At 44.8% G+C, this 26,990-nt stretch overlaps 1 protein-coding gene across 1 annotated transcript in view; it reads right to left on the reverse strand.

Moving 5' to 3' along the window:
* LOC122563886 (protein KIAA0100-like) overlaps window positions 1-26,990 on the reverse strand; it is a 67,496-nt gene that overhangs the window by 38,566 nt on the left and 1,940 nt on the right. Inside the window, exons 2-12 of the mRNA XM_043718093.1 lie at window positions 22,183-22,309; window positions 21,781-21,830; window positions 20,795-20,936; window positions 20,456-20,574; window positions 19,971-20,031; window positions 19,107-19,335; window positions 10,133-10,253; window positions 9,349-9,461; window positions 7,064-7,131; window positions 6,508-6,635; window positions 538-656 (exon numbers count right to left, since the gene is read on the reverse strand). Coding sequence (XP_043574028.1) covers window positions 538-656; window positions 6,508-6,635; window positions 7,064-7,131; window positions 9,349-9,461; window positions 10,133-10,253; window positions 19,107-19,335; window positions 19,971-20,031; window positions 20,456-20,574; window positions 20,795-20,936; window positions 21,781-21,830; window positions 22,183-22,309 — 1,277 coding nt within the window. The remainder of the gene's footprint in view (window positions 1-537; window positions 657-6,507; window positions 6,636-7,063; window positions 7,132-9,348; window positions 9,462-10,132; window positions 10,254-19,106; window positions 19,336-19,970; window positions 20,032-20,455; window positions 20,575-20,794; window positions 20,937-21,780; window positions 21,831-22,182; window positions 22,310-26,990) is intronic.

A 26,990-nucleotide genomic window follows, 5' to 3' on the forward strand; every position in this document is an offset into this window, starting at 1 on the left:
CCCACTAATGACAGTGGGAGAAATTTCATTTGTTTATAAATTCATCTGGAATTTAAAAACAGAACTCATCTGAGTAATGATCACCACAAAACTACTAGATTTTTGGGTTCACTGTTGTCTTTTAACACAGCAAGTAGTTGACTCTTAACTGCTGTCTGAAATGCCCCAGCAAGCCGCTTGGTTGTTCCAAACTGCTACACTTGCAGTGATTCAAGGAGGCAGCTCAAAACCACCTTCTCAAGGGCAGTGAAGGTGAGCAATAAATATTAGCCTTGGCAGCAACACCCACCGCCGTGAAGGAATTTAAAAAGTCCTGTCAACGAGACTCTAACCTGGAAGCAATACCCCTTCTTGAGCTCTAAGCAACACAGGAGATCCAGTCATCATACAAGGCTCAGGGATATTCATGAATAAACATTTCTCCATCTGACTGATGTGATGCAAAGAAGCAGGATTAGAAAGGGGGTAAGGGAGTATAAGGAAAATGGGTAATATAGCAGAGGTTAAGCGAGAGCAGGCTTCAAGAAGTATTCTTACCTGCAATGACAGAGTCGAAGCCCAGTGCAAAGGCAGGTGCATCAGGAAACTGGAGAAAGCTGCTGACATTCGACAATGAATAAGTGATGCTGATGGGCATTCTCAGTAAAGGAAATTGCCTGATTAAACACAGAGTAAAACTGCAGTAAAGCTAGAGTCATAGGGGAGCATCATTCACAAAGCAATGATCAGCGACATCTATTCAACTGGGTCTGGGGGAATGGTTATCCATTATCCAGTCAGAAAAACAAAGGTATCGAGGAAGAAGGGCTACTGAATGGCCATGAGAGGATATTGACTTACTGTCAGTAGAGATAGAAATGTGTTGCTGGAAAAGCGCAGCACGTCAGGCAGCATCTAGGGAACAGGAGAATCGACGTTTCGGGCATTAGCCCTTCTTCAGGAATCTGGAGTAGAGATAGTCAGTGGCATGGGATGTTGCACTCAGAGGAGTGACTGAGCTTCTTCAATTTGTGCACAGGATGTGAACATCACTGACTGGATGACTACTAATTGTCCATTAGAATAGGTGCAGGCTTCTGCATTGTGACAATTCTATGATTATATTCCCAGCTTCCTCGAAGGTGGTGATGGTGAATTAACTTCTGAAATGCTGCAGTCCAAGGGATATTTAGAGATATCTACAATTCTGTAAAGGAGGGAGTTTCAGGACTTAGATCAACAACACTGTAGGAGTGGTGACATATTTCTGAGAAAGCTTAGTGTGGTTCTTGGAAGGAAACTTCTAAGTGGTGGGTTCCCATACTCCTGCTGCCCTATCCTTCTAAGTGGTATTGGTTGCAGCTTTGGAAGGTGCTGTCAGACTAGCCCAAGTCGGTTGCTGCAGTGTGTCTTGTAGATGGTACACACTGTGTCACAGTGCATTGATGATGAAGAGTGAATGTTGCAGTGATGGATGGGATACCAATCAAGCAGGCTGATTTATCCTGGATGATGTCATCTTTCTGACAGTTGACAGAGCTGCACTTATCCAGGTTAGTGTTCCATCACAGTTATGCAGCGTAGTTGGTGGACTAGTATTAGGCAGTCAGGAGGCTGGTTACCACACACAGTTCCCAGCTCTTGTAGACACAGTATTTATATGGCTGGTCCAGTTCAACTTCTGGTCAGTGTTAATCCCCAAGAATGTGATAGTTTGGGATTCATCTATAATAAGGCCAGTGAAACTTAAGGGGTGACAATTTGATTTTCTCTTGTTGGAGATGATCATTGTGTGGCACAAATTTTATTTGCAACTTATCAGGCCAAATCTAGACTTGTCCAGGTCTTGCGACGTAAGGACATGATATGTCTCAGTATGAGTTGTGCTGAATATTGTGCAACCTTCAGCCAACATGCCCACTTCTAACCTTATGATGGTGGAAATGTCTTTGATGAATCAACTGAAGGTGTTGTGCCCTACAATACTACTCCAAGGAACCTGTGTCATTATGGCCTTTGGACTGAGAAGTTTGACCCCCAACTGCAACCATCTTACTCCGTGCTAGCTATGACTCCACTTGCAGAGAGTTTCCACTTAATTTTCATGGACTCCACTTCTGCTGGGATCCATATTTATTCACAAGTTGCCTTGACGCCAAGTGCACTCACCCTCATTTCCCACCTGGAGCTCCGCTCTTCTGTGCATTTTTGGATAAAGCCTGTATTGGCATTAAAAGCTGAGAGGAACTGGAACGGAACAGCTGTGAGCAGGTTATTGCAAATGGTTGCTAGCATTTTTGACAACACTTTCCACCACTGTGCTGATAAATGACAGTCAACTGATCAGACAGTAACTGACCATAGGTTGGGATGAGGTCTGTATAGACCATACCTCAGCAATAGAACATAGAAAAGTACAGCACAGAACAGGCCCTTCGGCCCCCAATGTTATGCTAAGGATTAATCCTAATGTAAAATAAAATAACCTAACCTACTCACCCCTCAACCCACTGCTATCCATGTGCATGTCCAGCAGTTGCTTAAATGTCCCCGATGACTTTGCCTCCACCACCACAGCTGGCAACACATTCCATGCATTCACAACTCTCTGTGTAAAGAACCTACCTCTGACATCTCCTCTATACCTTTCTCATAACAGCTTAAAACTATGACCCCTTGTACCAGTCAATCCTGCCCTGGGGAAAAGTCTCTGGCTATTGACTCCATCTATTCCACTCATTATCTCGATCAGGTCTCCTCTCTTCCTCCTTCTCTCCAGAGAGAAAAGTCTGAGCTTATTCAACCTTTCTTCATAAGGCAAGCCCTCCAGTCCAGGCAGCATCCTGGTAAACCTTCTTTACACTCTCTCCAAAGCCTCTGTATCTTTCCTATAGTAGGACGACCAGAACTGGACACAATATTCCAAGTGTGGTCTCACCAGGGACTTGTAGAGCTGCAGCAAAACCACATGGCTCTTAAACTCAATCCCTCTATTAATGAAAGCCAAAACACCATATGCTTTCTTAACAACCCTATCCACTTGGGTGGCAACTTTGAGGGATCTATGTACTTGCACACTATGTACTTGGGCGGCACGGTGGCACAGTGGTTAGCACTGCTGCCTCACAGTGCCAGCGACCCGGGTTCAATTCCCGCCTCAGGCGGCTGACTGTGTGGAGTTTGCACATTCTCCCCGTGTCTGCGTGGGTTTCCTCCGGGTGCTCCGGTTTCCTCCCACAGTCCAAAAATGTGCAGGTCAGGTGAATTGGCCATGCTAAATTGCCCGTAGTGTTAGGTAAGGGGTTTAATGTATGGGTGGGTTGCGCTTCGGCGGGTCGGTGTGGACTTGTTGGGCCGAAGGGCCTGTTTCCACACTAAGTAATCTAATCTAATCCCTCTGTTCCTCCACATTGCCAAGAATCCTGTCTTTAATCCTATATTCAGCATTCAAATTCGACCTTCCAAAATGCATCACTTCGCATTTATCCAGATTGAACTCCTTCTGCCATTTCTCAGCCCAGCTCTGCATCCTGTCTATGTCACGCTGCAGCCTGCAATAGCCCTCGATTCTATCAATGGGACCTCCAACCTGTGCGTCATCTGCAAACTTACTAACCCACCCCTCGACATCCTCATCCAAGTCATTTATAAAAACTACAAACAGCAGAGGCCCAAGAACATAGTCCCTGCAGGACACTACTCAACACTGACCTCCAGGCAGAGTACTTTCCATCTACAACCACACTCTACCTTCTGTCAGCCAACCAATTCTGAAACCAGACAGCCAAATCTCCCTGTATCCCATACCTCCTAACTTTATGAATGAGCCTACCATGGGGAACATTATCAAATGTCTTGCTGAAGTCCATATACACCACATCCACTGCTCGACCTTCATCGACCTGTCTTGTCACCTCCTCAACAAGCTCAATAAGATTCGTGAAGCATGACCTGCCCCTCACAAAGCCATGCTGACTGCCTTTACTCAGGCTATGCTTTTCCAATTTTTCATAAATCCTATCCCTCAGAATTCTGTCCAAAACCTTGTTGACCACAGATGTAAGACTGACTGGTCTGTTAATTGCCAGGGACTTCCCTATTACCTTTCTTGAAAGGAAGAACATTTGCCTCCTTCCAATTCTCCGGTACGACTCCCGTAGAGAGTGAGGAGGCAAAGACCTTCGCCAGTGGCTTTGCAACCTCCTTTCTCGCTTCCCGGAGCAGTCTAGGATAAATCTGGTCTGGCCCTGGAGACTTATCAATCTTTACGTTTGCCAAAATTTCCAACACATCAACTTCGTCAATCTTGGTCTGTTCAAGCCTGTATCCCAACTCCTCAAAGTTCTCATTCACAACAAGGTCCCTTTCCTTAGTGAAAAATGAAGCAAAAAACGCTCTTAGGGCTTCCCCTATCTGCTCAGACTCCACACACAAGTTCCCTCTGCTATCCCTGATCGACCCTACCTTCTCCCTGATCATTCTCTTATTCCTCACGTATGAGTAAAATGCCTCGGGGTTCTCCATAATCCTTCTTGCCAAGCCTTTTTCGTGCCCCCTCCTGGCTCTCCTTAGTGCATTTCTGAGTTCCTTTCCAGCAAGCCTGTAATCCTCAATAGCTGTTCTAGATCCTTGCTTCCTCCACCTTACATAAGCTGCCTTCTTCCTTTTGACAAGAAGCTCCTCTGTTCTCGTCATCCAAGTTTCCTTAATCTTACCCCTTCTTACCTGTCTCAGAGGAACAAATTTGTGCATCACTCGCAAAAACTGCTCCTTAAATAGTCTCCAAATATCTGCTGTGACCTTTCTGTGGAACAATTGCTCCCAGTCTGTATATCCCATCTCCTGTCTGATAGCGTCATAATTTCCTTTTCCCCAATTAAATATCTTCCCTTGGTAACTGCTCCTTTCCCTCTCCAAGGCTATGGTAAATGTGAGGCAGTTGTGGTCACTGTCACCAAAGTATTCTCCCACCGTGGGATCTGTCACCTGTCCTGGCTCATTGCCGAGCACCAATATTTCACATTGTTGAGTAAATGCCACTGTTACAGCTGTAGGCACACAGCAGCTTGGAGAGGGGTGCAGTTGGTTCTGGAGCACAAATCTTCAGTATATCTGGAATGCTGTCAGTGCCTATAGCCTTTACAATATCCAGTGCCTTTGGCCGTTTCTTGACATCATGTGGAATGGACTGAGCTGGTTAAAAACTAGTATCTGTAAAGCTGGGGGGACTCCTGAGGAGACTAAGATAGATTTTTGAAATATTTGTTCATGGAATGTGGGCGTCACTGGCTGAGCCAATATTTATTGCCTACACTTATTGCTCTTGAACTGAGTGACTTGTATGGGCCATTTCAGAAGGCAGTTAAGAGTCAACTAGATTGCTGAGAGTCTGGAGTCATGTTTTGGCCAGACCAGGCAAGAACAACAAGTTTTCACCCTATAGGACAATTTTTTCAATAAATAGCATTATCCACTTTTCGTTGAAAATTGTTGCAAATGCTTCAATCATACCTTTGGCACTGAAGTGCTGGGCTTGCCTAGCATTGAGAATGGGATATTTGCGGTGCCATCTGCAAGTGAATTGTTTAACGAGCGAGTCAGTTGGCTAAGTTGGCTGGATAATTAGCTTGTAATGTAGAGTGTTGCCAACAGCATGAGGTTAATGCCTGCACCGGCTGAGGTCACCAGCAAGGTCCCACCTTCTTGACTGCACCAGTCATCTCTCGCTGACAAGAGAACAGTCCTTTGATCTTCTAGGACGATGGCGACTTTAACTTTTCGATGTTTAAATGTCTACCATCATTCATAACTGCACATGGTCAAACCGTAGAGCTTGGATCCATTCCATTGTTTGTGGAACTGCTTAGCTCTATCACTTGCTGCTTATGCTATTTCTTATGCAATAATCCTGTTGTGTAACTTCACTAGATCGACACCTCATTTTCAGTTATACCTGGTGCTGCTCCTGGCATACCCTCCTGCACTCTCCAGTCAATGAGGGCTGATCCCCATCTTGATGGTAATAGTGGAGTAGGGGGTACACCAGGCCATGAGGTTACAGATCAGGTGAGCGGTGGGATGTGGGCAGAGGGGGTTGGGTGACTTGTAGGCGATAATCAGTAGGATGCTTCCTGGACAAAGTTGATCCGATGATGTAAAGACTTCAGAGTCCAGAGTCAAATGTTGATGACTCCCAGTGCAACTCCCTCCCGACACGGTTTTATGGTCACCCATCAGATTGACTTTTAATTCCAGATTTTTAAACCGAATTCAGATTGCACCATCTGCCATTGTGAAATTCAAACCATGTCCCCATAGAATTAATCTGGGCCTTTGAATTACTTGTCCAGTAACAATAGCACTATGTCACTGTCTCCCCCGATAGTTATGAAGGAGCTGGATTAACATCAGTGGAGGCACAGTCAGTAACAAAATCCATGGGGGAAAGGGAGGCGGACAGAATTCCTGAGTGATAGTGTTATTAAGGATAAAAATTCAGAAGCATCTAGTGCGAGAGTGGACACAAACCTTTTAGTTGTAATTTGAGCATCTGTAGATTTTTCTGACAGGGCCAACCAGTGCGAAAGCTCAGAATGTCGGTAGTGCAGGGTGCAGGTATGGATAGTGATGGAAGCAGAAATATCAATGCCTGTGATCTGAAAAACACAGGAAACAACTTCAGGTTTATGGCTCATTAAACAACTTACACCCACCTACTCAGTGAGCTGCTGAGATTTGAGAAGCACAGTCTGAAAGGGCATGGAAACAGATCCAACAGTAACTTAGAAAAGGGAATTGGCATCATACCAAATGAAACAAACACCACTGCTCACTAGGGAACAGAATACCAAAGACTAACAACCCTCAGAGAAGACATGGATCTGCATATCTCCTTAAATGGCTCCGTGGCAAATTTGGTTTGAGAGGGCCTCCTTCAAGAAAAGGGTGCTATATAAATGCAAGTTTTTGAAGCTGGTATCAATTTCAGGCAGAATCAGCACATGTTGAGAGTGGAAATGCAGGAGCCTGTCATTTCTGCCCGTGGCACAAGGCTGCCCGATGTCACCATCGAAATCCCACTCACCTGCAAGGAGCTGCTGAGCTGGCTCAGGCTTAGTATCCGCTGGCGACTCTGGGACAACAGCAGTCCATCTAAGGGCATGGAGAGAGAGAGAGAGAGCAAGAGGGAGGGGGAGAGAGAGAGAGAGAGAAAGAGAAAAAGAGAGAAAAAAAGAGAGAGAGAGCGTGTGAGAGAGAGAGAAAAAAAAAAGAGAGAGAGAAAGGGGGAGAGAGAGAGAGAGAGAGAGAGAGAGAGAACAAGTCAATAAATAGCTGACAATGTGCCAAAAAAAGGTCTGCGTTTTTAAATCAGAGGTTCTCCATTTTTATTAGATCATTTCCAAATAGGTTAGTAAGCACTGACTCCACCCCATCTGTAAGCAATCCATTAGGAAGGCTAATGACATGTTCATCTTTATGGCAAGATGATTCAAGAATCTGAAATTTACAACAGGAGTAGGGAAGCCTTGCTTCAATTATATCAGAGACTGGAGTATTGTGTACAGTTTTGTTTTTTCAAACCTCGAGAAATTTATATTATTGTCACTAAGACTGCAATGAAGGGCCATCAGACTTGTTCTCCAGTTGGACAGGCTGTCCTTTGATAAGACATTGGGCAGACAGGGCCTGTACTCATTGGAATGAGAGGTGATCCCATTGAGACCTACAAAACATCTAAAGGAATACTCAGGGTACATGCTGGTAAGATGTTGTCTGGTTGGGAATGCAGACCCACGGGGCAAAATTTAAAAATAAGGGGGATGTAAATTTTAGTGTAGAGATGAAGAGAAATATTTTTACTCAGAGGGTGGTGAATCTTTGGAGATCTCTATCCCAGAGGACTGTGGAAACTCTATCTTTGAGTATACTGAAGGTGGAGTTTGATAGGCAAAAGTGAGGACTGCAGATGCTGGAAACCAGAGTTTAGATCAGAGTGGTGCTGGAAAAGCACAGCAGCTCAGGTAGCATCCGAGGAGCAGGAAAATCGACGTTTCGGGCCAAAGCCCTTCATCAGGAATAGAGGCAGGAAGCCTCCAGGGTGGAGAGATAAATGGGGGAGGTGGGGCTGGGGAGAAGGTAGCATAGAGTACAATAAGTGAATGGGGGTGGGGATGGAGATGATAGGTCAGAGAGGACGGTGGGGGAAGGTAGCAAAGAGTACAATAGGTGAATGGGGGTGGGAATGGAGGAGATAGGTCAGAGGGGAGGGTGGAGCAGATGACCTGTCCTACCTGCCAATCTTCCTTCCCACCTATCTGCTCCACATTATTAAAAGGGACAGCAAGCTCAACAGGCTGAATGGCCTACTCCTGTTCCAAATTAAATTTGACAAGAAATTTATAATATTCTATAATAACCATCATAAGCTGGTGCTGATGATAAGAAAGTTTCAATATTTAAAGAACACATGTCAACGTATTCCCAAACAATTTCCTGGAGTCACTCACATTTTTATGCCCTGATTTCATATGACCTCAGGGTAAAAATTGTGAGGTGGGGGAGAAGATAACGAGGGTCATTGAGCAAGGTTGGAATGCGAGGAGTTGGAGCAGGGATACTTGATGCAAAGTCTGGGCTTCACCAATTAAACACAAGCAACTTCCTATACACAGGTTTATTTCGCAGCTGCAACTGGAAGGGACTCTTGTGTCATAGTGTTGGTGTTCCTACCTCTGGTCCAGAAGGCCCATGTCCAAGTCCCACCTGCCCCAGAGGTGTTGTAACATCTCTGAACTGGTTGATTAAAAATATCTGCAGCATCAACTGGAGCCTGAGACAGCAACTGTTAGGCCACACACACACCAACAAAATAACCCACAATCATTTAAAGGGACCTCACAACTGTTAGCTTTCCATTTCAAATCCCTCCCTGAACATCTCACCATGTGGAGGTTTCGCCCCACGGCATGGGAGGCTCCAAAACAGGTGTTTATTTGCAGATGTCAATACGTCAAGTACATATTCCCCCTCCCCTCTCGCTGAGACAACCAATATACTGAGCACTGTATACCAACTCCCACCAGGGCTACCTCTCATTCACCTCCATTGGGATTAGGTCACTTGGGACAAGACATCTCTCTGATGAGTACTGTACCAGGCATGCCAATTGGTGCCATGTAATCTGACAAAATACAGCTTCTCTGGTGGTCCTCAACTTCTAAACTTTTCATAAATATTAAGTAAATCACATTGCCTTTGGTGAGGCAGTGAAACAATAACAAAATTCAAACAGTCAATAGAAACTTGGAGAACTGCAATAGAAACTTAACAAAATTAAACTGAACTGTCATCTCCAGAGGTCACCCTCACCTTCTAGGCTTAGCTGGATTCTTATAGGTGGCAGGATGAGATGTGGCATTATCCGATAAAAGTCTTCAGGCTCATAGTGAAAATGAAACATCTTCAAGTTCCAATGCAGGTGCCTGAAAAAAAAAACAAGATAGCAGCAAATTAGATCCTGCAGCATTGAGAAGGGTGAGCACACAGCCAATAAACATGGCAGAGACAAGGAGGTCCTCTAGCTCTGGGATTATCCATGTCAATAATAACAAGTGTGAGCTCACATCAGCTGTGCCTCTATGGCAAGCACTGTCCCCTCTGAAACTATAGTTTCAAGACCCCACTCTACTGACAGAGGATTTAATCTAAGCTAGTATTCCTAATGCAGTACCTAAGGGTGTGCTGCATGATTGAAGGTGCATCTTTCAAATGTCATAGTTATACAGCACAGAAACAGACCCTTCGGTCCATCTTGTCCATGCCAACCAGGTTTTCCAAATGTTAAACCAAGACCTCAAATGCCCCACGAGGGGGCGTAAATTATCCCATGACAGCACTGGAAAAAGATAGGGAAATCTCCCTGGTGTCCTGGTCAATATTTATCCCTGAATCAACATCCAAATGATCTAAAACTGTTCACATCACTGTTTGTGCGATCTTGGTATGTACAATTTGGCTGCTACATTTCTTGCATTATAAAAGTGACTACACTGAATCAGCAGTGAAATGCTTTGTGATGTCCCAATATTGTGAAAGACCCTATGGAATAACAAGGTCTTTCCATTCCTCTACCCTGATCAGTAAGTGTCTGTACCTTTGTTGACTATTCAAAGACAGCGTGATGCTCGAGTCCTCCATGTCCAGGGATATGTCTTGTGGTAAGTAGTCCATGAATGTGGGTCTTGCAGTTTTGACACCAGTTGTTTCACCATCATCTGTTACAGTCGTTGATAGAGGGACAAGAGGTGGATGGAATTAGGTTCTTCATGAATATGTCACAGTGCATTTCAACGTAAACTTCAAAGGAAAAGTTAGGCAAAATCCTAATACTGGATCATTCACATGCAAATCTCTCACTCATTTTATACAGTATTGTTTAGACAACGATTACAAGGGTCATTTGGCCCCTTGAGTCTGCTGTGGTGTTCAGTAAAATAGCTCAACTCCACTTTCTTCATAACCCTTGATTAACTTGTAGATCATAAATTTATCTAACTTGGCCTTGAATTATATTCTATTAGTCTTCAATGCTGTCTGGGGAAGAAAATTCCACAAACTAATTAGCCTCTACGAATTAGAACTCTTCTTCATCTCTGCTGTAAATGGTGGTCCTTTGTCTTAAACTGGCTCCCCTCATTCCTGGCTCTATCTATAGTCACAGAGTATTACAGCACAGAAAGAGGTCCTTCAGCCACTGTTCTGTCCACCTGACCAGGGTGAATATATTGTCCTGTAGTCCAAGGCTTTCCTCCTCATTATTTACCACACCACTAATTACTGTGTCATCTGTAAACTTACTGACCAAACTTCCATTCATCTCCAGATCACAAATGTACACAACAAACAGCCAGGGACCCAGCACTGAACCCTGCAATGTGCCACTGGGTACGTTTCCAGTCACAAAACAACCTTCAACCAGTTCCCTCTACCTTCTGCTATTAAGTCGATTTTGGTTCCAATTTGCCAAATTGCCCTGGGTCCCATAAGCTCTTAGCTTCTGACCCGACACCTTGATAAAAATCTTACTTAAATCCATATAGACTATACCCACTACATACACTTCTTCAAAAAAATTAATCAAGTTTTTAGACATAATTTCCTCCAACAAAACTATGCTGATTCACCTTGATTAATCCTTGTCTTGCCAAATGAAAACTAATTCTGTCCCTCCGAATGATTTCCAAAGTTTCCCAACCCCTGATGTTAGACTCACTGGCCTCTTGCTTTCTGGTTTATCCTGAATGCACTTCTTGAATATTGGTACCCCATTAGCTGTCTTCCAATCTTTTGGCTCCTCTCTTATGGAAAAAGAGGATTATTATAAAATCCCTACAGTGTGGAAACAGGCTCTTCAGCCCAACAAGTCCACACCGACCCTCCAAAAAGTAACCCATCCAGACCCATTCCCCTATCATATATTTACCCCTGAATAATGCACCTAACCTACACATTCCGGAACACTATGGGCAATGTTTTAGCATGGCCAATTCACCTGACCTGTACATCCTTGGATGTGAGAATCAATGACCGAGTCCCTGCAATCTTGCCTCTCACAGCATACCAGGATACATCTCACCTGATCCTGCGGATTTATGCAATTTTAAGCCCACGTTAACTTCCAGTCCCCTCTCTCTCTGTGTTAATTTGTTCAACAGTTGCCATCCCTGATTTCTGTCCCTGCATGATCTTTCTCAACAGTGAAGACAGATACCAAATACTCATTTGAAACCACACCCATTCATCTGATTATCTCCACATTCAGATTGCCACTTTGGTTCCTAATGGGCCCTATTTATCCCTCTGGTTGTCTTCAATCCTCTACATACTTATAAAAATGCAATTGGATTTTCCTCTATTTTACCCGCTAGTGTTTCTCATGTCCCCTTTTCACTCTCTCAATTTCATTTTCAAGTAACCCACTGCATCTTCTAAACTCCTCTCGGGCTTATGTTGCCTTTAGTCCTCAGGATATGCCATAGGCTTCCCTTTTATCTTTATCTGACCTTGTACATTCTTCTACATCCAATGTTCCCTGGACTTGCTGGAGTCCATTTTATGTTTGTCTTGCACTCTGGACAATCAAATAAATCCATTTTTGTATCTGCTCCAGTGCCTTTATTCCTTTGTTATTAATGGATACCTGCTCTGTGCGCTGCATCTATATAAGGACCAACTAGAGTTCTGAATAAGTTTATCAGTACTTCTCTGCCTTCGGATTCTATTCCTCTCAGAATGAATCCCAGTACTTTGTTGCGGTTTTTAAATCTTAGTCTTCATGCCATCACTACTTTTAATGATTTATGCATCTTGATCAACATCATTGCTTCTGTCTCAATCACTATGTTGAGGAGTAAATTCCTCAGCCTCAAGACCTTGTGCGTGAAGATGCCAAACGGGCCCAGGGAACTCCTTCCAGGCAGTTAAAGCTCTATGACTTTTATAATTATCTGACCCTTTGTTCCAAATTACTTCTCGTTTTATCTTGAAATCCATAGTCGGTTGAATCTCAGATGGTGATGAAGCAGACTACAGAGAGCAGGTGGAAGACCTGGAAAAATGGTGCACTGAGAACAACCTAGCTCTCAATGCCGGCAAAACCAAGGAACTCAGTATTGACTTTCGGCAGGATGTTATTCATGTCCCCCTACACATTAGCAGCACAGAGGTGGAATGAGTGGACAGTGTCAAGCTCCTGGGAGTGGTCATCCACAACAAGCTTTCTTGGACTCAACATGTGGACGCACTGGTTACAAAGGCCCAACAATGTCCCTTCTTCCTCAGGCAGCTGAGGGAATTTGGCATAACAGCGAATACCCTTGACAACTTTTATAGATGCGCCATCGAGAGCATTCTGTCTGGATGTATCACTGCCTGGTATGGCTACTGTACCATTCAAGATCGGAAACGGTTACAGAGAGTGGGGAACTCAGCTCGGACAATCACAAAGGCCAACCTCCCACCTATAGAATCCATCTACCAGGCCCGCTGTCAAGGAAAGGCCGCCAGCATTCTCAAAGATCCATCCCACCCTGGCAATGCTTTTCTACAACCTCTTCCATCGGGGAGAAGGTACAGAAGCCTGAACACGCACCAGCCGGTTTCGAAACAGTTTCTATCCTACTGTTGTTAGAATACTGAATGGACTCACAAACTCTTAACATTCACCTGTACTTTTGATTTTGTTTTTGTCCCTATTTACCTATTACTTACTTATCTATGTTATTTAACTGTGTGATCTGTCTGTGTTGCTTGCAAGACAAAGCTTTTCACTGTGCCTCGGTACACGTGACAATAAAGTCAATTTAATTCAATTCAAATCGTGGCTCCTCTATTCAGTTTCATATTATCCATGCTCTACAGAATGTTACAACACAGAGAGGCTCATTCAACCTATCATGCCTGTGACCGCTCTTTAACAAAAGCATCCAACTGTTCCCTCAGTCCTCCTAATGTTTTTCTCTTAAGAAGATGTGGTGTATTCCCAAACAGTTTAATGAGGCAGTCATGTTTACATTTCAGCTTAATAAGACATCCTAACTACTGATTCCACTCACAGAATCACAGACTGGTTCAATAGGCTGTTCTGTCCACAGAGACTGTTAGCTCTTTTCAAGAACAATCCATTTCATCTCATTCCTGGCTCTTTCCGAGTATCCCTGTCATCTCCTTTTCCTCTTTCAAGTAATTATGCAATTTGCTTTTGTAGGCCATTCCCAATCTGGTTCTACTTTTCTGTCGGGCAGTCCATTCCAATCCCTCACCACTTGTTGTGTTAAAAAGAGTGATCCTCATTTCACCTCTGGACCTTCTGTCAATCACCCTCAAACTCTCATTACCAACTCCACTGCTACATAGTTTCTCCTTATCTCCTCCACTTAAACCTTCATTAGTTTCACTGAACCGCTGAAATACTAAGTCATATAGTCAGAGTTGTAGAACACAGAAACAGATCCTTTTGTCCAACGTGTCCATGCTCACCAGATATCCTAAATTAATCTAATCCCATTTGCCAGCACGTGGCACATATCCCTCTAAATCCTTCCTATTCATATACCCATCCTGATGCCTTTTAAATGTTGTAATTGTACCAGCCTCCACCACTTCCTCTGGCAGCTCATTCCATACACGCATCACCCTCTGCATGAAAACGTTGCCCGTCAGGTCCCTTTTAAATCTTTCCTCTCACCCTAAACCTATGCCCGTGAGTTTTGGACTCCCCTATGCTGGGAAAAGACCTTGGCTATTCACCCCATCCATGCCCCTCATGATTTTACAAACCTCTATAAAGCCACCTCTCAGCCTCCGACAGTCCAGGGAAAACAGCCTTGGTCTATTCAGCCTTTCCCTGTAACTCAAACCCTCCAAATCCAGCAATATCCTTTTAAATCTTTTCTGAATCCTTTTCTCAATATCTTTTCTACAGCAGGGAGACCAGAATTGAACACATTATTCCAAAGTGGCCTAACCAATGTCTTGTACAGCCCCAACACGACCTGCCAATTCATATACTCAATGCACTGACCAATAAAGGCAAACATACCAAACGCCTTAACTACCTGCGACTCTACCTTCAAGGAACTATGAACTTTCAACCCAAGCCCTCTTTGTCCAACAACACTCTCCAGGATTCTACCATCAAGTGTCTAAGTCCTGCCCTAATTTGCTTTACCAAAATGTAACACCTCATATTTATCTAAATAAAACTGCATCTGCCACTCCTCGGCTTATTGGTCCGTCTGATCAAAGTCCTGCTGTACTTTAAGATAATCTTTTTCTGTCCACTGCACCACCAATTTTGGTATCATCTGCAAACTTATTAACCGTTCATCATATACTGAAATCCAAATCATTTACATAAATAACAAAAAGCAGTGGATCCTTGTGGCACATTGTGAGTCACAGGCCTCCAGTCTGAAAAAAAAACAACTCTCCACCCTCTATCTTCTACCTTTAATCCAATTTTGTATCCAAATGGCTAGCTCCCCCTGTATTCCATGTGATCTTACCTTACTAACCAGTCTACCTTGTGGAACCTTATCCAACAGCACAGTGAACTCCATACAGACAATGTCCATTGCTCTGCCTTCAAAAATCTTCTTTGTCACTTCTTCATAAAACTCAAGTTAGTGGGACACAATTTCCCACGCACAAAGCCATGGTGAGGATCCTTAATCAGTCCTTGTCTTTGCAAATACATGTAAATCCTGTCCCTCAGAATCCCTTCCAACAACTCACCAACCACTGATGTCAGGCTCACTGGTCAATAGTTCCCTGGCTTTTCCTTACCATCTTTCTTAAATAATGGCATATTAGCCACCCTCCAATCTTCTGGCACCATTCCCGTGGCTATCGATGATACAAATATCTCAGCAAGGGGCCCAGCAATCACGTCCTTAGCTTCCCACAAAGTTCTGGGATACACCTGATCATTCCCAGTGATTTATTCACCTTTATGCATTTTAAGACGTCCAGCACCACTTCCTTTGTAATAGACACTTTTCAAGATATCAGTATTTCTCCAAGTTCTCTAGCTTTCAGATCCTTCTCCACAGTAAATACTGATGCATAATACCCGTTTTATTAGATTAGATTCCAGAGTGTGGAAACAGGCCCTTCAGCCCAACCAGTCCACACCGGTGGTAGGCAAAGTAATGGAAGGGTTACTGAGGGATAGGATTTATGAGTATCTGGAAAGACACTGCTTGATTAGGGACAGCCAGCACGGATTTGTGAAGGGTAGGTCTTGCCTTACAAGTCTTATTGAATTCTTTGAGGAGGTGACCAAGCATGTGGATGAGGGTAGAGCAGTGGATGTAGTATACATGGATTTTAGTAAGGCATTTGATAAGGTTCCCCATGGTAGGCTTATGCGGAAATTCAGGAGGCATGGGATAGAGGGAAATTTGGCCAAATGGATAGAAAACTGGCTAACCTTTTGAAGTCTGGCAGCACTGAGGGACTTGCATCTCAGCAAGTGCCTTCAGCTTTGAGCCAAGGGGGAAGTGGGTGGAAGTGTGGACAAGCCCCTGATCTCTCCTCGTGATGCTCTCTTGGGTGCAAAGCTCACCACCTCTTCTTGAAAGTGGTCCCTTTGAAGACAGGTGCAGGCAGCAGCCGCTTGAGTTCCTCCTCTTCACCCCCCCCTCCATTAGCCCTCCCCACCATCACCAACGACATCTGCCAACACGGATGAGGTTGGAGACGATGTGGTTTTGCCAAGAGGCTCCTTCACCTCATCCCAACAACAGTCTACTCACTCTCACTGGATGTCATTTCTCTGCTTTGCAGAGAAGATTTACCAGGATGTTGCCTGGAATGGAGAGGAAGTCGTCCGAGGATAGGTTGAGAGTTCTCGGCCTTTTCTCGTTGGAACGGCGAAGGATGAGGGGTGACTTGGTAGAGGTTTATAAGATGATCAGAGGTATAGATAGAGTAGACAGTCAGAAACTTTTTCCCCGGGTACAACAGAGTGTTACAAGGGGACATAAATTTAAGGTGAAGGGTGGAAGGTATAGGGGAGATGTCAGGGGTGGGTTCTTTACCCAGAGAGTGGTGTGGGGAAAGGGAGTGATAGAGTCAGAATCTTTGATGACCTTTAAGCGGCAATTGGATAGGTACATGGATGGGTGCTTAAGCTAGGACAAATGTTCGGCACAACATCGTGGGCCGAAGGGCCTATTCTGTGCTGTATTGTACTAATGCACTTAATACTATGGGCAATTTACCATGGGAAATTCACCTGACCTGCACATCTTTGTGACTGTGGGAGGAAACCAGAGCACCCGGAGGAAACCCACACAGACAGGGGAAGAATGTGCAAACTCCACACAGACAGTCGCCCGAGGCTGGAATCGAACCAGGGACCCTGGAGCTGTGAGGCAACAGTGCTAACCACTGAGCCACCGTGCTGCCCATTTAGTATCTCATTTAGTGTAATTCCACACACAAACAGCCTTGTTGACCTTTAAGGGGCCCTATTCTCTCCCAGGTTACTCCTTTTCCCTTATGTACTTGTAGAATCTCTTTGGATTCTCCTTAACCCCATTTGCTAAAACCATCTCGTGTCCCCTTTTTGCCCTCCTGATTTCCCTCAACTTTATTCCTAATGCCCCATACCCCTCAAGGGATTCACTAGATCCCAACTGTCCACACCTGCCAGATGCTCCCTCCTTTTTCTTGACCAGAGCCTCAATTTCTCTAGTCATCCAGCATTCCCTACACCTACCAGCCTGGCCCTTCACCCTAACAGGAGCATAATCCCTCTGAAGTCTTGTTATCTCATTTTTGAAGGTCTCCCACTTTCCAACCATTCCTTTGCCTGCAAACAACCTTTCCCAATCAACTCTTGAAAGTTCTTGCCTAATACTGTCAAAATTGACCTTTTTCCATTTTAGAACTTTAACTTTTAGACCTGACCTATCCTTTTGCATAACTATTTTAAAACTAACAGAACTATGACCAGTGGTCCCAAAGTGCTCCCCCACTGACACCTCAGTCACTAGCCCTGCCTTATTTTCCAAATGAAGCTCAGGTTTTGCTCCTTCTCTAGTAGGTACATCCACATACTAAATCAGAACATTTTCTTGTACATGCTTAACAAATTCCATTCCATCCAAGCCTTTAACACTGACAGTCCCAGTCTACATTTGGAAAGTTAAAATCCCCTACCATTACAACCCTGTAATTCTTATAGATAACTGAGATCTCCTTACATATCTGCTTCTCAATTTCCTGCTGACTATTGAGGGGGCCTACAGTACAATCCCAATAGGGTGATCATCCATTTTATATTTCTCAGTTCTACCCAAATAACTTCACTGGATGTTCTCCCAGGATTATCCTCCCTAAGTACAGTCATGATGTTATCCCTAACCAAAAGCATCACTCCCCTTGCGCTCTTGTCCTCCCTTTCTACCTTTCCCATAACACATTTACCATGGAACATTAGATGCTAATTCTGCTCTTCCCTGAGCCATGTTTCTATAATAGCTATGATATCCCAATCCCATTCCCAACCACACACTGAGTTCATCTGCCTTATATGTCAGGCCTCTTGCATTGAAATAAATGAAGTTGAATACATCAGTTTTACCTTGTTCCCTGCTTTGCTCCTGCCTGCCTTGACTATTTGACTTGCTCCTCTTCTCACCGGCATCAGTTTCAGACCTATCTCTTTTCTCACTCTCTCTGTATTCTGCTCTGCCATGAACCTCTCTCCCTCTTACTAGATTAAAGCCTCCTCCGCAGCTCTAGCAAATCTCCCTGCCAAGATATTGGGCCCCTTCCAATTCATCTTATGCATGTCTCTTCTATCCCAGAAGAGATTCCAATGATCCAAAAATATGAATCCCTGCCCCCTGCACCAGCTCCTCAGCCATGCATTCATCTGCTCTATCCTCCTATTCCTACTCTCACTAGTTGCATTGGGATAATCCAGATACTACCAACCTAGGGGACCTACTCTTCTACCTCCTGCCTCATTTCCAATATTCTCGGTTCAGAAGCTCGTCCTTTCTCTGCATATGTTGTTGGTACCAATGTGTACATCAACTCCCTGCCGGTCCTGCTCCCCTTTGAGAATATTCTGCACCGTCTCCAAAGCATCCTTGACCCTGGCACCAGGGAGACAACACACCATTCTGATGTCCCACTGTCAGCCGGAGAAACACTTGTGCCCCTGGCTAGACAGTCCTATATCACAATCGATTGGTTGAACCTGACATATTCTTCGTTACATTAGAGCCAGTCTTGGTACCAGAAACCTGGCTGTCAGTGCTACATTTCCCTGAGAGTCCATCACCCCTTACCGTACTGAGGGAGTGCTGCAATGTTGAAAGTGCCATCTTTGAGAGGAGATGGTCTCTTAGAGCAATGTAAAAATCCCATGGCACTATTACAATAACATAAAGAATCATATTGGTGCGATGAGATTAATTGTACCGGGAACTGAGGTGGTTTCATTGGGGTATCACTGATAACCAATATCAATCAGTATTCAAGGTGTATGCAGATTGAGGCCAGTACTTTACAGGAGATGTAACAGGGTGGGGAAAGTGATGGTCTCTTACCTGCCTTGGTTGTTTCAGGGTTTTCCTGGTTCTGTTCAGTGCTGCTTTGAAGTGGAGTGGGCTGTGACAGTGCTAGCTGCAGTGTGTTTGACGTAAAGATGCCCTCGTGCAGCTCACTCTGCAGACTATGCACTCGCAGCTCCGTGCTGAGGGCCTTCTGGTCTGGCAAGCTGATGTCCAAGGTGGCAGCGAGACCCAGGGATAAGTTGACCAGACAGAAATCCCCCTGCTAGGCACAATCATAGGATTAAAATCAATGGGAAACGCAGCATGCAGTGCAGGGCCTCTCTCGTTTCTCAAAGCTGCTCAGCATCAGCCATCACCACAGATCGGTGGGCACCTAACTGGGATATGCGGTTCAGTCCTGATTATCACACTTTAGGAAAGATATCACGGTTTTGATGCAGAGGAGGTTTTTTTCAACAACTGTCTCAGGATGAGAGGCTTCAGTAAATGTGTAGAAACCAGATCTGCTTACCTTGGAGGAGAGGCACACTAATTGTCTAGTCACTCAGTAACTGAAACTTACTGCAACTGAACTATCTGCTGTCTTGTTCACAAACTCTGTTCACCTGCTCAGGAGCCAATCAGAGAGCTGTCAGACTGATGGCTCCTGACCTCCACAGTCTATCTCTGGATGAAGTTTGCTCTACATACACCCACTGTGCTATCGTATCTTCGACATCTTCCCTCACTGCTTGAATACAGCAGCAGCGTAAACACAGCTCACATTGAGTTCCAGTAAGCTGCTTTAAAAAGTGCAACAACTCCTCCCACAGTCCTTGGTTTCAAACAGTATCCTCTTCCCATTGTGGTCCATAATCCAAAGTAAAGAGATATAAAAGATGTGATCCTTGCACTCACCATCCCGTTACTCTTCATTAGCTTGCTGTCCAGCTTGCTCACATTGCCCTTGCACTCGATGCTGGAAAACATATAGCCCTTGGTTAGATTCCTGTTCCATTCATAGCTTTTTTTTTCTTTTACTAACAAACAATTCCAATTTGACCTTCCCTGATGGCCCTCTTTGTTCCCAGATACAGTACAGGCAATCACAGAGATCAGGGAAATTCCCAGAGATGAAACACACACACATACACACACAGTCTATCATTGTCAGATAAGTAACAAACAGAGATTGAGCAGGAATGCTTGATTTAATATCCATTGCAGGAACTCAGAGGCTGCTTGTAAAATTCTGTTTCATGTTTGGTAACACTGCACAGCTAAGGGACCAATGCTGTGTGATAAACCCTACAGTGTATGCGCTGGCAAGCTTGTTGCTGTTACCTCCCCACATGTAGAAACTGCTCCACACCATAACCCCCTCCTGCATCTGAAGGACTCACTTGTTTCCATTGTAGTTAAGCAGCAACATGCAGTTTGTTAGAGACATGTGCCAGAGGGACTCTGCGATCCAGGCATTTAACACCATCACATTCACTGAATGGATGTGGACCGAGAGCAGCTGTGAAGGCAGAAAGAGACAAGGGGCTCAGGTTTACATAGGTTCACACACAAACCCCTCGCCCTAGTAGGTATATACCCCCTCACCCGTATACTAACACAGGAGGGCGTGGGTGTTAAGTTTAATCAGTTATCATTTCTGGGATTGTTCAGTTGCCTCCAAACTTCAGGCAGAAAACCAAACCCAGCAACAAATCCAAATCTCTCAGTGGAGAGCTCACCTGTGACAACATGCGCAGCACTGAGGGCTGGATGCTCAGTCTCCTTTTCATCGCCTTTTCACCGGGATTGGCCCATTCCTGGGAGGCTGCTTTCAAATCGGCTCGAAATCGGACCTCTCCAAAACACAGAGCAAAGTAGTGACTGGAATGGAGAGATCACGGTTGGACTGTAACCACAGGCCATCGAAAACAGACCACACCCCTCACCTTTGTCCCACTTGTTTGGCTTCCACATTGCACCCTGCCCACATGCCCCCATCTCCCCTGTTTAAACTGGTACCTCCCACTTCACTTCACTCACGACCATAACAAAATTCAAGGCTATGGCCCTAATGTGGGGAAGTGGGAGGAGTGGAGGTATCAGTATAACTTGGCCCATCAAGTCTGTACTGCCAAAGGCCTTTTCTGTACTGTATAATTCTGATTCCGTAACCCTGACGAAGAGGAGGGAGTGGTTGTAGAGACAGCTTGGGGACATAGGAAGGGACTGAGGGGAGCAGTTACAATGATTGAGAGGGGCATTAGCGAAATTACAGAGCTCCTTTGAAATAATTATTTAGCTGCAGCATTCTCCTTTATCCTCCAATTTCCTGATTTCCTTGGAATTTTCCAAACATTCTCCTCCTCTGTTTGCTTCTCTTCCAAACATATTCTGCAAATTCATTTAACCTTTAAAATTTCACTTGATACTGACTTCACTGGAGCTCGACTGCTCTATTTTTAGTAGTAAACACAGCGGCAGGTGTGTACTAGAGAGTTTAACCCGGTAAATAATTGAATAAGAGTGGATTAAACAACTAGGTGAACAAACACAGGGCTGTGTGTTTGTATGATGTAAAAGATAACAGAAAGAGTCAGTCAGACAGTTTCATGAACCTGTAAGAGAACATGGAACAAAAAGATGTGCATGCTGCAGGGGAATTGGCTGCAGGAGGGTCAGTGCATAAGTGTATTTGAGTGGGAGACAGCATGCATACAACACTTACGGTAACTCATTGTTCAGCAGCTTACAGGACAGCCAGACTCTGTCTACTTCCTGAAATAGAATTGCAGCTGGTCACTCGACAATAAGCCATCAACTGTTTAAAATAACAATTTGCATTTACATAGCAGCTCCTGAAAGGCAATCTACAAGAGGCTTATCAAATAGATTTAAATACATCATGTGATATTAGAAGAGGTGCTGAGAGAGGAGAGAGAGAGAGAGAGAGAGAGAGAGAGAGAGAGAGAGAGAGATAGAAATACTAGATTTAGTGCCTGTTGAGCCAAAGGTGGACTCCCCGCGTTGCAGTGATGAAATCACAGATGTGACAGAGGTCAGAGTTTAGAAGATCTCCACATCCCACATCCACCATACAAACACTGCAAAAGACGGTCCAAACACTCACCACCGTCTTCTGTGAAGAGATCTTGATACTGACATTGTAAATTGTGAGAAACCCAATGGAGCCGATTCTTAAATCCACGTTTAGCTGATTGTGGATGAAATAGGTGACAATCTGAGACAGAAACCAGCTGAATAAGAGAAATAGAATGAAAGGTTAGAACATCAAATGCCAACAATATCAACTGATGTGCAACTCAGGAACAAGTGGAATACTCAGCCAGTGTGTGTGGGAACTGTGACAGATCAGGCATCAAAAACAGTTTGCATCAAAACAACAGGAGATTGTAAAATACAATAGTACAGTACTGGTGGGGATAGGTCTGTTACTGTATAACACTGGGGGACAGGACTGGTGGGGATAGGTCTGTTACTGTATAACACTGGGGGACAGTACTGGTGGGGATAGGTCTGTTAATGTATAACACTGGGGGACAGGACTGGTGGGGATAGGTCTGTTAATGTATAACACTGGGGGACAGGTCTGTCACTGTATCACACTGGGGGACAGTACTGGTGGGGACAGGGCTGTCACTGTATAACACTGGGGTACAGTACTGGTATGGACAGGTCTGTCACTGTATAACACTGGGGGATAGTACTGGTATGGACAGGTCTGTCATTGTATAACACTGGGGGTCAGTACTGGTGGGGACAGACCTGTCACTGTATAACACTGGGGACTGTACTGGTGGGGACAGGTCTGTCATTGTATAACACTGGGGGTCAGTACTGTTGGGGACATGTCTGTCATTGTATAACACTGGGCACTGTACTGGTGGGGACAGGTCTGTCACTATATAACACTGGGGACAAGTCTGTCATTGAATAACACTGTGGGACAATACTGGTGGGGATAGGTCTGTCACTATATAACACTGGGGGACAGTACTGGTGGGGACAGGTCTGTCATTGTATAACACTGGGGGTCAGTACTGTTGGGGACATGTCTGTCATTGTATAACACTGGGGACTGTACTGGTGGGGACAGGTCTGTCACTATATAACACTGGGGACATGTCTGTCATTGAATAACACTGGGGGACAATACTGGTGGGGACAGGTCTGTTACTGAAAAACACTGGGGGACAGTACTGGTGGGGATAGGTCTATTACTGTATAACACTGAGGGACAGTACTGATGGGGACAGGTCTGTCACTATATAACACTGGGGGACAGTACTGGTGGGGACGGGTCTGTCACTGTATAACACTGGGGGACAGTACTGGTGGGGACATGTCTGTCATTGTATAACACTGGGGGACAGTACTGGTGGGGACAGGTCTGTTACTGTATAACACTGGGGACAGTACTGGTGGGATAGGTCTGTTACTGTATAACACTAGGGTACAGTACTGGTGGGGACAGGTCTGTCATTGTATAACACTGGGGGACAGTACTGGTGGGGATAGGTCTGTTACTGTATAATACTGGGGGACTGTACTGGTGGGGACAGGTCTGTCATTGTATAACACTGGGGGACAGTACTGGTGGGGATAGGTCTGTTACTGTATAACACTAGGGTACAGTACCGGTGGGGACAGGTCTGTCGCTGTATAACACTGGGGTACAGTACTGGTGGGGACATGTCTGTCATTGTATAACACTGGGGGACAGTACTGGTGGGGACAGGTCTGTTACTGTATAACATTGGGGGACAGTACTGTTGGGGACATGTCTGTCATTGTATAACACTGGGGACAGTACTGGTGGGGACAGGTCTGTTACTGTATAACACTGGGGGACAGTACTGGTGGGGACAGGTCTGTCACTGTATAACACTGGGGGACAGTACTGTTGGGGACATGTCTGTCATTGTATAACACTGGGGGACAGTACTGGTGGGGACAAGTCTGTCACTGTATAACACTGGGAGACAGTACTGGTGGGTACAGTACTGGTGGGGACGGGTCTGTCACTGTATAACACTGGGGGACAGTACTGGTGGAGACATGTCTGCCATTGTATAACACTGGGGGACAGTACTGGTGGGGACAGGTCTGTCACTGTATAACACTGGGGTACAGTACTGGTGGGGACAGGTCTGTTACTGTATAACACTGGGGTACAGTACTGTTGGGGACAGGTCTGTTACTGTATAGCACTGGGGTACAGTACTGGTGGGGACAGGTCTGTTACTGTATAACACTGGGGGACAGTACTGTTGGGGACATGTCTGTCATTGTATAACACTGGGGACTGTACTGGTGGGGACAGGTCTGTCACTGTATAACACTGGGGTACAGTACTGGTGGGGACAGGTCTGTTACTGTATAACACTGGGGTACTGTACTGGTGGGGACAGGTCTGTTACTGTATAACACTGGGGGTCAGTACTGGTGGGGACAAGTCTGTCACTGTATAACACTTGGGTACAGATTTAGCGTGGATGGATCTATCAGTTGCGGTGAATTTATCAAGGGGAAAGATCAATTGTACCAAAGTGGAATACCCAATGCAGTAATCGTTACCACATAATCCAGAGTGTTTCTGAGCTGGATGCCTGCAGTTCAGTTTAGAATGCTGTCACTTACCTCAGATTACAAAGTGATGAGGTTTCGTCCTCATCCAGAGAGCCGAGCAGTACCATCGAAGCTAAGACAAGGGAATGTCAACAGAGTGCTGCCAATTCAGAGTTGCTATCTTTGTGGTGACGTTAAGTGGAGGCTCTATTTGAGCTATCAGATGGATGTTAAGGATTTTACTTCTTACTTGGAAGAAGAGCATACTCCAGAGGTCCAGACTAATGTGCTCTGGACTCAGGTTCAATCCTGCCCTAATGACTGCTGGATATTGATTTGATTTAGAAAATCTTATGTACTGCTAAAAGAAAAGACAGATTTCGTGTTGCACTCAGTTGGACAATTTGTACAAATACTAATGTAAAGCAGTATATTGCAGACACTGGAAATCTGAAGCAAAGGGAATGCTGGAGAAACTCAGCAGGTTTGGCAGCATCTATTGAAGAGAGTTAACATTTCCAGTTCAGTGCAACGTTTTCAGAGCATGTTTATACTGTATGAGCACAGCATGTTGACTGGTTGATAAGTGGACTCTGTTAAGACCAGATGAAACTAGTCTCAGAAATGACGACTAAAAGCCATTGGGTTCACTCTCCCTCTCGGGAGGAAATTTTTCCGTCTTTTCCCAGTCCGGCCGACAGGTGACTCTCGAGCCACTGTGAAACAGCTGACACTTGACCAACTTCTGAAAGCTTCTCAAAGGCAGCAAATGCTAGCCTTGCCAGTGGGACTCACATCTATGACAGAATGGAAAAGATTGGGGGAATTCTCATTGAGATCCAGGGCTTTCGCCAGGATATATTTAGTGCAGTAAGACCAGAGTCTTTACTTAATTGATCAACGGTTCATTCACACAATGATGTTTCTGGGATCTTTCTGTTCACACCTTGATCACCCTGTTTCTCCCATTTCTCCAGTGACCACACATTGTCAGCTGTAAAACACTTTGGGACTGTGAGGTTGGTATAGGCACTGTGGAAATTAAATTATGTCTTTCTTTCTCCACCAGTTCAATCCCAGGTTTTTATGCAGTCAATCAGCCCTGCTGATGCAACAAGCAGTCGGAGGGTCAATGGTTTGTGATCTTCCTATGGTCGAATAGGGTGCTAACACTAAGGATATCTGTACTTCAAGGGGTGAGAGAGTCAGTCCAAAGGGGTCTAGATCACAGCTGATTTCTCGGCTTTGCTGATCCAGAGCCACTCCAAATGGTGTTTCGAGGGACAGCTCAATGCTGAGCCCACAACTAAACTCATCACAAAGTATAACAGCAGAGGGTGACATGGAACAGCAGAAAATAAAGCTAAAGTAGACTATTTCAGCCCTTCCACCTCAACATAAACATGGCTGATCCGCTGTCGCAGTGCCACTTTCTTGCTCTCCGTCCATACTCCTTGATACCTTCATTTCTAGAAATCTACTTCTTCCTCAAATACAGTGACTCGGCTTCAGTGGTAGAGAATTCCACAGGTTCACCTGCTCAAGAATGAATTAAATTTCTCCTTGTCTCAGTCAAAACTGGCCGACTGCATGTTGTGAGGCCGTGACCTCTTGTTCTGGGCTCCCATGGCCAGGGAAAGAACATTCCTATAAACTGTGACCAGGAAGCAAGGATATTCCAATGGGACATTTAGGCTGAATTCGGATATGAAGAGTTTGCTGCAAGTTATTTTGTTAAGGAGTTGGTCAGAGCTTGAGAGGATTGTGAGGCTATGATAGTGTCAATTAGAAAGCAGTTGTTAATCATCTTTTCTGAAAGCAGTGAACCCAGTCAGTAAGTGTCTGCCCATTGGGCTAATTGTCAGCAAACTACAAACACCCGATCTGATAAACTCACCCACCTCCTTGCACAAAAGGCAAGGTCTCTCACACATTCTCTCTCACCAATATGTACTTATTTACCCCCTTAAACATAATAAAACATTCCACCATGCTACACAGGAGTTTAGTCAACACAATCAACCGAAGACAAAGGCTTTAAAGAGCGCCTTAAAGGAAATCAGAGAATTGGCAGTTTAGGGAGGGAATTCAAGAGCTTGGCGGCCAGGAAGCTAAAGGAAGCGATTAAAATCAAGGGATGCATAAGGCCAGAGTTGGCAATGCACAGGAATACTGGGAAAGGTGCAGGACTGGAAAATATGGACAATGGGGGCAAGAGTAAGGGGTTTTAAAGGGACGAAGGTATGGGAACAGTTGGTTAGTGAAGGTAATGACAGGAGTAGTGAGACGTGGAATCTTAAAGATTGAGGGGGGATTTTCGAGACAGAGGGGAGAACGTTAAGGGGACAA

Source organism: Chiloscyllium plagiosum, chromosome 28 (genome assembly GCF_004010195.1).
Source record: "Chiloscyllium plagiosum isolate BGI_BamShark_2017 chromosome 28, ASM401019v2, whole genome shotgun sequence".
In the NCBI taxonomy this organism is placed as follows: Eukaryota; Metazoa; Chordata; class Chondrichthyes; order Orectolobiformes; family Hemiscylliidae; genus Chiloscyllium; species Chiloscyllium plagiosum.